This window comes from Macaca mulatta, chromosome X, assembly GCF_049350105.2.
Source record: "Macaca mulatta isolate MMU2019108-1 chromosome X, T2T-MMU8v2.0, whole genome shotgun sequence".
NCBI classification, from domain to species: domain Eukaryota; kingdom Metazoa; phylum Chordata; class Mammalia; order Primates; family Cercopithecidae; genus Macaca; species Macaca mulatta.
The window spans coordinates 143,074,614-143,087,179 of NC_133426.1; the positions used below are offsets into that span (position 1 = coordinate 143,074,614).

Below are 12,566 nucleotides of genomic sequence, written 5' to 3' on the forward strand. Positions count from 1 at the left end.
TGAAAATAAGGCAGAAAAGTAGCAATGAGGGACAATTCTGTCACTCCCCGGTGAGGACAAGTGGAGCATAGCCAGTTCCTGGAAGCTTTATGCTAGTTCAAGATCCACCTGGATCCACTGGTGGTTCATAAGGCTTTCCTGGGAAAATGAGAGCACTATCAGAAATGAAACAGGGAACATCAGTCCAGACCCTGGAGATATAAAAAGGATAATAACGGAATACTACAAACAACTCTACATACATAAATTTGACACTTAGGTGTGAAATGAACCAATTCCTCAGAAAACAAAAACTACCGCAACTCACCCAATATGAAATAGATCATTTGAATGGCCTTATAACTATTAAGGAAATTGAACTTGTAAATTTAAAACTCTGAAAAAGGAAATCTCCAGGCCCATAAGGTGTCACTGGAGAATTCTATTAACTGTTTAAGGAAGAATCAATACTAATTCCATATAATGTCACATAGAAAATAAAAGAGATCACTTCCCAAGTCATTTTATGAAATCACTATTGCACTGACACCAAAACCATACAAACGCAGTGCAAAAAAGAAAACTGCAGACCAATATCCCTCATGAATATGGATGCAAAAAATTTACAAAATATTAGCAAGTAGAATTCAGCAATATTTTAAAAGAATTGTATACTATGGGATTCATCCTAGGTTGGTTAAATATTTTAAAATCCATTAATGTAACCCATGATCTTAACATTCTTAAAAGAAAAAAGTCACATGATAATATTAATCGATGCAGAAAAAGCACTTGACAAAATTAAACACCTATTTGAGAAAAAGTAACTCATGGAAAAAATAAGAATAAAGAACTTCTTCAACTTAATAAAGTGTGTCTACAAAAAACCTACAGTTAGCATCTTATAAAAGGGGGAAAGACCGAATGCTAAATGCTTTCCCCCTAAGATCAGGAACAAGGCAAGGATGCATGTTCTCACCAATATTAATTCAGCATAGCACTGAAGTTCTAGCTCTCTCTGCAGTCTTGGTCTAAGCTGGGGAATTAACACAAAGAACAGAAGGGAGACAGATTTGGAAGGATAAACTTGGAAAGTCTAAAAAAACGTAGACCTTGCAAATGACTGGCTACATGAAACACTACAAGAGGGAATGCAAAGAGAAAAACACCAGCACTATGACCTCAGTGACAGTTTCTGGCCTCTTGTTCCTTCTTTGCTCCCCACCCCCACCCCTACCACTTCTTACTCCCGCCACGTGAAAGACTCTCTGAAACCCACACTCAGCAACATGCAAAGAAGGAATGAATATGTGGAGGTTCTGAGGAGACAAGTTCAGTCCCTGGTGGCGGATTAGAAAGTGACCTAACTAGAACGAACATGAAAATGTAAACATTTTAGGTGGTGTTCTAAGGCAATGAGGAGATTGGGTAATCCAATCAGTGTGGGGGGGGGGGGAAATCAGTCAATATAGTGAAGAATTCCAGTGGATTGTTTGTATGATATAACTCAAACAAGAGTGTCACACAAATACAGGCATAAGAAATCCTCCTGATTCTGATGTAAAGATCCCTTTCCAATTAATTTTTGATTCTTTCTCTTCCTTTGCTGGTGTGCAGATTACTATTGCCTGTTGGTGGTGATAGGACAAAAAGAAATCGAGTGACAAATAGTCTCTCTGGACAGGAAACATCTATGTGATACACCCAGGGGATTAAAACAGGAAGTCTAAATATAAAGCTCAATCCTAGCTTTGGTTTATAATGAGCAGGAAGACTGATTTCTTAATCTGCCTTAATACAAATTTAATTAACCATGTACCTAATCCCCTCAATTGATATCTATATTTACTGCTAATAAGAAGTTTTAGAAGAAGGATTTGATGACCTCTTAATTGAATCAGTGGGAGAAAATAGAATTTGTTTAAAATATCTGCTCAATCGCACTTGCCTCAATAATTTCTTGGCTTAAAAATTTTGCCAGGAAATTTTTAATGCAAAGTACCAACAAAACCCTCAACCTTTCTAGGTAACAGAACAGAGACAAAAATTTAAAAAGGATATAATCACCATTATGTTGCCACTGTACTAGCAGAAATTACTTTGATGTATTAATAACAAGTTAACTTACAAGTTACCACTGATTTTTAAGAGAGAATGGAAAATTGTATATAAGTGGCTAATTTTCTCATTTATAATGTATCTGGCTCAAATGAAATACAAGAGCAAAGCTCCTTAATATATGTTCTGTAGGCCAGGCGCAGTGGCTCAAGCCTGTAATCCCCAGCACTTTGGGAGGCCGAGACGGGCGGATCACAAGGTCAGGAGATGGAGACCATCCTGGCTAACACGATGAAACCCCGTCTCTACTAAAAAAAAAAATACGAAAAACTAGCCAGGCGAGGTGGCGGCGCCTATAGTCCCAGCTACTCGGGAGGCTGAGGCAGGAGAATGGTGTAAACCCGGGAGGCGGAGCTTGCAGTGAGCTGGGATCCGGCCACTGCACTCCAGCCTGGGCAACAGAGCAAGACTCCGTCTCAAAAAAAAAAAAAAATGTTCTGTAACTTATATAATGACTAAGTTATTAATACATGTATTTTTCATGAAATAAGATCCTTAAAAAAACATATTTTTGGTCAAAATAGGGGTTTTTTTTTCATGTAATAGGAAATCCAGAGGTAGGCAAGCAGAATTGATGACAATGGCTTCATGATGTCATCAATGTCCAGGTTCAATCATCCTTGGAGAGAGGCTTTTATCATCATGGTCACAAAAACTTACTCTACTTTCAGCCACAAGCTCATGTTAAAAAGAGGTGTGTGTGTGTGTGTGTCTGTGTGTGTTTCATACTCAAGTCTTCTATTTCTTAACTTTCTATAGTATTAGGTGGGTGATTCTTTATGCTATACAACCTCTGAGATCAGCCTCTTCTCAAAGAGCGGGAAAAAGCTATCCCCAGAGCTTTGGCCATAATTATCTCTAGATGAGAGTTACAGTGGAATCCAAAACTTAAAATGCCACTCTCCAAGGGCAAATTTACCAGAGCACAAAGTGCTCTTGTCAATGACAGACTGAAGGGAGGAAAACTATGCACAGCACTCCCATGGCACAGCAATCTGCAGGGTGAGGGTTGTATGGCTTTGGGCTTGTTTTGTTCTGCTTTTAAGACATTACAAAAGAATGTGTAGTATCAGGCTAAATGTCCCTCCGCCCTCCAGGCTGCATGTATGAATGTGTCAGAATTACTGACTCTTCAAGTGGCCACAGTGTTATATGTTTGACCCAATAGTAAGCAGACTGAGATCACTAAAGATTTTTAGTTCCATGCCTGATTGAATTTTATAAATGGCCTAAAAGGTTGTATGGCAATGGGGTTTGAAACTCTACGTTGGCTGGGCGCGGTGGCTCACGCCTGTAATCCCAGCACTGTGGGAGGCCGAGGCGGGCAGATCACCTGAGGTCGAGAGTTTGAGACCAGCCTGATCAACATTCCTTACTAAAATTACAAAATTAGCCAGGCATGGTGGCGCATGCCTGCAATCCCAGCTACTTAGGAGGCTGAGGTAGGATACTCGCTTGAACCCGGGAGGCAGAGGTTGTGGGGAGCTGAGATCGCGCCATTGCACTCCAGCCTGGGCAACAAGAGTGAAACTCCATCTCAAAAAAGAAAAAAATATATACATCAGTATGGAGTTCGTTGAAAGAAATGAAGGCCAGGCATGGTGGCTCACCTCTGTAATCCCAGAACTTTGGATGGCCAGGGCAGGAGGATCGCTAGAGCCCAGGAGTTTTGAGACCAGCCTGGGCAACACGGTGAGATACCGTGTTTAAAAAAAAAAAAAAAAAAAGACAGAGAGAAAGATTAATTAATTAATTAAAAATGGAAAAGTATTTTCTAGACCAAACGTAACACAACATAGCATTTAATTTAAAATATTCCTTGGCAGCATCCTAGATAGGTTTTGGCTTACCTACTATTTTGTGGTGGTGGCAAGAGTGGGGTAGGAAAGAATTCAAGTCAACAAAGATTCATTGAGCACCTACATTCCCAGCAAGACATTTTTATTACCTGAAGCTAGTCTCTTCCATTGTCCCTCAAGCTCACTCTGCTCAGTCCTACCACAGAACCATCGTGTGTTTTGTTTTCCCTGAACAATCACTATGATTTAGATTGTCCTTGCCTCTCTTCTGGGCCTATTCACAGCCTATCTGTCTTTCAGTGTTCAGCTTAAGCCCTATCTCCTCCATGAAGCCTCCCCTAACCTCTTTAGGCACAACGCATTCTCTGTCTCTGAACACCGATGCTCTGCTATATATTTCACACTTCATTGTCCACTGACTTATACTGTCAGTTGCCTCATCACCAGCTCTTATCTCTCTCCTGTGCTCCATAACCATACTGCCAACTACTTGCTAGAAATCTTCAGACCTATGACTCGGTGCACCTCTGCTCAAGTACAAAACACTTCATCATTTTCAGTACCAATCACCCCCCCAACACAGACACACAGAGAAACATGCACACTCAACCTCTGCCTCCTCCTATCTTCTCTATTAACAGAGTTCAGCACACATCAAACATTTCCTATGTCTAAAGCACCATGTTAGGCATATGGAGACAAGACGGTATACAAAGATGAATAAGTCCCCTTGACTTCCCTGTCAAGATGAGTTATATTCCTCTCTTCTCCTCCCACCTCTCCATAGCATCCTGTATTTAGCTCTATCACTAAACTTATCATATTGTATTCTAATGATGTCTTTCTACAATGGAGTATGAACACCCTGAAGGCAAAAGCCATGACTTAGGCTTCTCCACCACACCAGTGTCCAAGACAGAGATTGACGCCCTCATTAAGAGAAATCAACCTTTGTGGGCTGGCTAGGTGCATGACACTGCATGCCATTAAGGAGCTCACCATCAAGCTGGACCTCTAGACTTGGTATTGTTCTCATCTGTTCCCTTATCCTCAAAATTAATCATCAGCAAGTTTTTAAAATTTCATTTCAACAGTATATACTGCATCCATCCACTTCTCTTCCTCCCCACTATCCCCACAGCAGTCCATACCACTATCTGGATTGCCTGGACCTTAGCAGTAGCCTCTGCTAGTTTCTCTACACCCTTGCTGGTTATTCCCACCACTTCCCTGAAATCCATCCCCCACATTACCTCCAGAAAGATCTTCCTCAACCATGTTATCCCTTGCCTAAAACTTGACATTGACACCACCTCTTAATGTAGTTCCAGCTCAAGGTCCCATTCCTTATCGTCATGCATCTGATTCTCAACCCAAATTACCCCACCATCCACTCTTACTTCCATGCTTGAACTTAAAAATTCCCTCTAATCTTCTCCCATTCAGAAGCTTCTTCTGTCCTTCAAGACCCAATTCAAGTGCTTCCCCACTCCTTATGTTATTGTTAATCAAATTGTTTCTTCACTGTTCCTACAGCATCTTACTCAGTCCTTTGTCTGTGTTACTTACTCTGTCCTGGCCTGTAACAGTTAGTTGTGCACAAACCTGTGTTGATTACTAGACTGTAAGGTGCTAGGGGACGGCGTCTATGAGGTATAGATTGTTATAGACCCCCTGAGTGCCTAGGAGGTACTCAGTGAACAGGCTGAACAGAATTGAATTACCTATCCCATAATATTCATTCATTTTACAAATATTTACTGAGTATAAACAAAACGAACGGTCTCTGCCCTTGTGGTATTTACATTTCTAATGGTGAAATATAAACAGTAAATGAAATAAATAAGTAAATGTGTATTATGTTAGATGGGGAAAAATAATAAGCAAAAAAATTTAAGCAGGGAAGGAGGATAGAGGGAGTGGGGATAGGGTTAAATTTTCTCCTGGGTGACCAGGAAAGGCCCTCCTGTGAAGTGGACAAGTGAGTGGACCTGAAGGAGGTGAGGGAGCCAGCCGCGCTGACAGCTGGAGAGTGTTTCAGACAGGGGGACACCAAGTGAGGCAGGAGCCTGTCTGGCACAGGCAGCCAAGAGACCAGTGTGGCTAAAGTGGAATGAGTGAGGGGAAGAGAGATGAGAGAGGAGGCCAGAAGGGCAATGGAAGGCCAGATCCTGGAGGGCCTTGGAAGCTATTGTGATGACCTTGGCCTTTTCTTTTTTTGAGATGGGGAGCCATGACAAAAGTTACATTATTATTATTATTATTATTATTATTTTGAGACAGAGTCTCGCTCTGTCACCCAGGCTGGAGTGCAGTGGCACAATCTCAGCTCATTGCAACCTCCACCACCTGGGTTCAAACTATTCTCCTGTCTCAGCCTCCCAAGTAGCTAGGACTATAGACATGCGCCACCATGCCCAGCTGATTTTTGCATTTTTAGTAGAGATGGGATTTCTCCATGTTGCTCAGGCTGATCGTGAATTCCTAACCTCAAGTGATCTGCCCGCCTCAGCCTCCCAAAGTGCTGGGATTACAGGCATGAGCCACTGCACCCGGCCCCAAGATACATTTTGAAAGAATCACTCTGGGTGCTGAGTTTAGACTGGATTACAGGAGTGACAAAAACAGGGGCAGAGATGCCAATTAGGAAGCTGCTGTCATAAGCTAAATGAGAGAGGTTGTTCCGTACACTACTAGTTCCAGGCCTTCCCTGACTAGCACTCATTTCCTGGCCCAAGCAACTCAGACCTGTCCTTGACAGTTGGGTTAGATGTTTCTAAGGGTTACCTAAGTGCTCAAATCAGAGCTGGAGCTTGCCACATGAATCCTAAGCTGAGTCCTAAACCAGAGAGAATATAGAAGAAATTTTAAAAAGAAGAGCCCTAAGACCAGGACAAATAACCTGGGGCAGTCTATAAGGGAGTGGCCGGACTGCTACAAGGAATCACAGTGAGGGACATTATAAGGAGAGTCGTCAAATTGAGGGTGTGCTGTTCACTTCCCAGGTCCCCTCAGCAGTGCTTGGGATTCCTGGACAAAATTACTGCTCCTTTCAGTTTTGCAGATAAAGACACTGTATCAGGGAACAATGTTAGAGTGAATCTGGAAAATCTTTCAGGGATCCTGTCAACAAAATTAAATCAATTGAAAGATGTAGTGAGAGGTAAAAATATCTGTGAATATCGTCTGTGAATATCATCAAAACCAAGGAAATTCCAGGCAAAGCCTGTGGAAATACTCCAGGGCTCAACAGAACCTTCTTGATTCCCAGTAATTAAAAATGCTGAGAAGTCTCCATATAGGTATATAATTATAAGTCTGCTAGTAAACATGTTCCATTAAAGGAGATACCCCTTTTAACACAACACAGAACACAGAAAAGTGTGCAAATTAATTTTATCTTAAACACTTTAGGAAAAAGCTCCTAACTCTGGTTATCTGGGGGAGGGTGCAAAGAGAAGAGGAACTTTCATTATCTACATTATACAGCTGACCCTTGAACAACATGGGTTCGAACTTTGCAGGCCCATCCCATTTATACATGAAGACAATGAAGATGAAGATCTTTATGATGATCTACTTCCACCTAACTAATAGTAAATGTATTTTCTCTTCTTTATGATTTTCTTAATAACATTTTCTGTTCCCTAGCTTACTTTATTATAAGAACACAGTATATAATACATATAACATACAATCAGTAAGGCTTCCAATCAACAGTAGGCTATTAGAAGTTAAGTTTTGGAGGAGTCAAAAGTTATACATGGATTTTCAACTGCATGGGGGCTCAGTGCCCTTAATTCCCATGTTGTTCAAGAGTCAACTGTATATTTCCACAACGTTTCGTTTTACTTACAGTGAGCCTATAATTTTATTAATTAATTAATAGTATCAATTTTGAGGCATTGAAAAAGCAATAAGATATCTACAAAAGAAATGATGCGATGAGGAGCTAACCACTCAAAAGAGCCCTTGTGTAAATATTTTTGAAAGGTAAAGAGATGTAGTCATGTGAATAACTAAATGCTGTTTTATGTGTATTGTGACATATATATTTTTTTTTTTTTTTTTTTTTTTGAGACGGAGTCTCGCTCTGTCGCCCAGGCTGGAGTGCAGTGGCCAGATCTCAGCTCACTGCAAGCTCCGCCTCCCGGGTTCCCGCCATTCTCCTGCCTCAGCCTCCCGAGTAGCTGGGACCACAGGCGCCGCCACCTCGCCCGGCTAATTTTTTGTGTTTTTAGTAGAGACGGGGTTTCGCCGTGTTAGCCAGGATGGTCTCGATCTCCTGACCTTGTGATCCGCCCGTCTCCGCCTCCCAAAGTGCTGGGATTACAGGCTTGAGCCACCACGCCCGGCCGACATATTTTTATGTATAAGGGTTTGCTGGGTTTTTTGCAATATCAGTGGAGCCTATCTTCTTAAACAATATAGGGCAAGTGAATTATCAAAAGAACTCTAAGGAAAACTACTAAAGAGTGGCCAGGCGCAGTGGCTCATGCCTGTAATCCCAGCACCCTGGGAGGCAGACACAGGAAGATCACTTGAGCCCAGGAGCTCAAGACCAGCCTGGGCAACATAGGGAGATCCTGTCCACAAAATGTTTAAACATTAACTGGGTGTGGTGGCGTGCACCTGTAGTCCCAAATACTTGGGAGGCTGAGGCAAGAAGATCACTTGAGCCCAGGAGGTTCAGGCTGCAGTGAGCTGTGATAGTCACTGCACTGTGCCTGGGTAACAGAGCAAGACCCGGTCTAAAAAAAAAAAAAAAGAGAGAGAGAAAGAGAGAGAAGAAAACACTACTGAAGAGCAATTCGATGTCATTCTCTGGCTACTGTTACCAAACAAAGGTAAACAGTTAGCAGTATGCAGTGAGTTAAGGGCAATCTTGTTCAGAATCAAAGTGGCCAGCTTCCTGCAGCCCTATCATTATCATCTCTCATGTCTGAGGCATTTAGTCTTAGGTCTGCTTACAGGGCTTAGGGCTAAAAAAAGGAAGTTAGCACATGGCCTCTCTTATTATTGGATTCTGCCATGGTAAGTTTTAGAGTAGTAAGAAGGACTATGTACTATATAACATGTGCTAGAATTAGTAGACATAAAGGGATACAGTTAGGGTGGACCAGTTGTCTGAGCTTTGAATTCCTTTGCTTTTTTTATTTTTCTGCTGCCTTAATGTAATCTAAATACAATTTGTTTCAAAATATCTAATCACAGATTTTTCCCAGTTCTGTTCTACTCTTATTTTTGGCATACACATACAAGTATAAACAGTTTCTGTTAACCAATTAAAACTACACAATTTTCAGTAAGAATACCAAGAAAGTACAAGAGTCACAATCAAAAAGGCTTTGAAAAACTTCACTTACCACTGGATTTAATTTCACGGACATAATTACTGGGAAACCAGCCTGTTCTCCCATTTAATGTGCCTTCCCACCAGCCTCCTTCTTCAACTCGAGTGACGTAAATGATGTCCCCCTTACAAACTGACAGTTCATCCTCATTAGTCTGCTTAAAGTTGAATCTTGCTTTTACTATTAACTGATGACTTCCATTTTCCGTCATCTCCTAGAGAAACAAAAGCCACACCAGATTAAGCACTCATCTAAATAAGGCAGGGGTAGAAATGATATGGATTTAGGCAAATAAAGTGGAGGAAGCAAAGACAAAACCCCAAATCCATCTCAGTCCTGAGTTTTTAACTTAGGAGTCCATGAATGGGTCTCAGAGGGATTAATAAATCCCTCAAAACAGTATATAAGCTTTGGCATTTGTGAGAATGTGTATTTTGAAGTGGGTCATAGCTTTCATTTTTCTCTCCAGACCCCTCCCCATTATCTAAAGATTATCTATTTAACTAAGCCAGATAACAAAGTAGAGTGATAAGCTATTCCACCGTGGATAAGCTATTCCACCCTGCCTCTACTCAACACACAAACAGTCCACATAATTATATAACTAAGATGTACTAACCTACCCTCCATAAAAATCTGCCTCCCATCTCCTAATTACTAAGGATATCTTAATTTGGCTAAGACTTATTTATATGCAAAGATCAAATACCCCATAGTTGCCTAAGTCAGGAATTCTTTTTTCCATTTTTTTATTTGTATAGATTTAGGGGGTACAACTGCAGTTTTATTACATGGATATATGAAGTCAGGAATTTCTAATCTGTCATGTATAAACTGGACTTCCTTTCTGAGGGTCACAGACCCCTTAGAGAATCTGATGAGCACAACAGATCTTTGTCTAAACGAGTTCATACACATGGGCTTTTGTACACAATTTAAGAGGGTACCAGGGTGTAGAGCCATAGTGTTCATCAGCCTTTCAAAGGATCTGTGATCTAAAAAGGTTAAGAACCACATACTCAAATGCTTTGGAAGTAATTGGTCATAATGTCTCACTAGAAGTGGGTAGCTTTTGACAGGAAATAAAGGTTTCACCCAAAGAGTAGAAGATGAGGCATTTCCTCCCAAATAAAAGCTCCCAATAAGACCAAGTGAAAAGGCAACTGGGAGATCCCAATATAGAAGCTCATCATAGACTGAAATTTAAAATCAGGCCTTCCTCATTAGGAATGGAAAGAGAAAAATAAAAATGACAATAATAATGAGGATACTGATCAATATTTATTGATTGCCTACTATGTGTCAGGCACTATTTAGTTCTAATAAAACAAAGGATAGGGAAAATAATAGCAAATTGCCATCAGAAAGTAGCCATAATGACTTCCGTTTGCATAGCATTCTCAGTTAAGTGACTTGCCTAATTTTGTAAGGGACAGAGCTGGAGCGTCAATCTGGATTTTTGCCCCCACCACATGCCTTTGATTTGCTCCTTTGGGCCAGCCTGAATTGGTGCTCAGTTTATAATTAGTTTTCTCAGTGATGCCCAAAACAAACCGGATGGCTGTCTCACCACATATGGAGATGCAACTAGGATATCAATCTAATTTTATGGATTTTAAAACAGACGGAGAATTGGGGACTATACTTACCACTGTCTTTGACTGCCTTTGCAGCCCTGAAACTGTGCTAGAAACTGCTCCCTGTGGGTTTGTCTGAGAATTATTAGCAGTACTAAGAGAAGAGGAACGTCCACATGGTCTTTCTGATAGCTGATCTGTGAAAAGAGGAAAAGGCATGTTAAAGGAACCACTCAGGTCAGAAAAACATCTACCACATAACATTATCTTTCTCGGGATACTATCAGAGGCATCCTGGCTGTAATTCTAACTGTTATCATCATGAACACGGCAAGTGTATTTCAATCCCCCTTCCCTTTTTGGTGGCCAACTTCCTGTTCGTAACCTTACTGGCCATTGTGCTCCAGTAGAATGAAAAACAGCGACAGAACCACATTTTCTCTTAACCATTTCCCTACAACTCTTCCCTCCTGAACCAGTTGCAACACTATGCCCTGTTATCCAAGGCAGAACTATATTGGGCACCAAACAGCTGTTTGTGGCTCTTATTACTTTGAAATATTTCAAATTTCTCTCTTTGTTTTTTGGCCCATAACTCAGTGGCTCATTTCTTACTCACACGTAACAATATGTGTGGCATATATAATGTAAAATCTCCCTGATGTGTGTGGGGCAGGGTGGAGAATGAGAGTGAAAGAGAAGGTGTGTTTGGGAAAGATGCAATCTTGATACTAGAATAATTTTTTTTAACAATCAGATTCAAGAGTCTTCTCTTCCTTGAAACCTTGTGAAATTCAACCAGGCCAGAGCTGAGCTGGATGTTTTCAGTTTGTTGAGAGTATACAAAAGAGAGAAGCTGGCTTCTTGACAAATTTAAATAAGGGTTCTTTTCCTCTCCATTTATTTTTAAAAGATATAAACTGCAAAAGTCTAAAGCCCAAACATTCCCTAGGCGACAAGCTCAGTATCCAAGTAATTTCCTTGATGCTGTGGGTTTTAACTTTCACCTCCTTGTATTTTATAAATATCTGTGGCAAGGGAAGAGACTGTAAAACTTGCTAGGAGAGTTTGGCAAAAGAACGTATAATTTGTGTGGCATAATGTTAGAATTACACGATCCTCCCTGACTAGAACTGGATAGTTGTCATGTGTGTTAAATATAGTTACTTGAATTAGCTGTACTTTCAGCTATACGCCATGCAATAGCTCAAAAGCATTTTTTTTTTCCAAATAGCAAAAGAACAACTTTGGAGAAGTATTTTTACATGTATTGCTATTATATACAGCTCTTTGGACTAAAACTATAATTACTCGATAGCTTCCTAGATGCTCTAACCTATTTGGCACTTGATTATATTGTCTGTTCTTGTCCTCTAATTGTTTCACATGGGTAAGTTGAGTCTCCTTAAATAGACAGTAATTTTCTCAAAGGCAGGGACCATAGCTTTGACATTTTTTGTAGCACCTGGTGATGCTGGCTACACAGCCTCTTGACTCTCCAACAGTTTAAGCAGCAAGCCTCGTGCTTGGGCATAAGGGCTCGGTAGTCAGTTAGATGTGGGTCTGAATCCCAACTCAGCCACTAACTTTCTAGTTGGGCAACTGTTGGCCTGACTTTCCTTATCTGTAATATGGACCTAATAATAATAATACCTGCCCCCAGTGTTGTTTCAAGGATTGAATGAGATCACCTGTGGCTCTTCTGACAGCCTAGATCCAGGGCAAGAGCTCAAAGCATT

At 40.8% G+C, this 12,566-nt stretch overlaps 1 protein-coding gene across 30 annotated transcripts in view; it reads right to left on the reverse strand.

Annotated features, from left to right (window-relative positions):
- Positions 1-12,566, reverse strand: part of ARHGEF6 (Rac/Cdc42 guanine nucleotide exchange factor 6) — a 119,297-nt gene that overhangs the window by 72,695 nt on the left and 34,036 nt on the right. For 29 of the 30 annotated variants that reach the window (XM_077987426.1, XM_077987424.1, XM_077987425.1 and 26 more), the window contains 2 exons: positions 10,900-11,024; positions 9,263-9,464 (listed from right to left, as the gene is read on the reverse strand). In XM_077987426.1, coding sequence (XP_077843552.1) covers positions 9,263-9,464; positions 10,900-11,024 — 327 coding nt within the window. Of the gene's footprint in view, positions 1-3,552; positions 3,634-9,262; positions 9,465-10,899; positions 11,025-12,566 lie in introns of all 30 variants that reach the window. The other variant, XM_077987416.1, reaches the window with a different exon arrangement.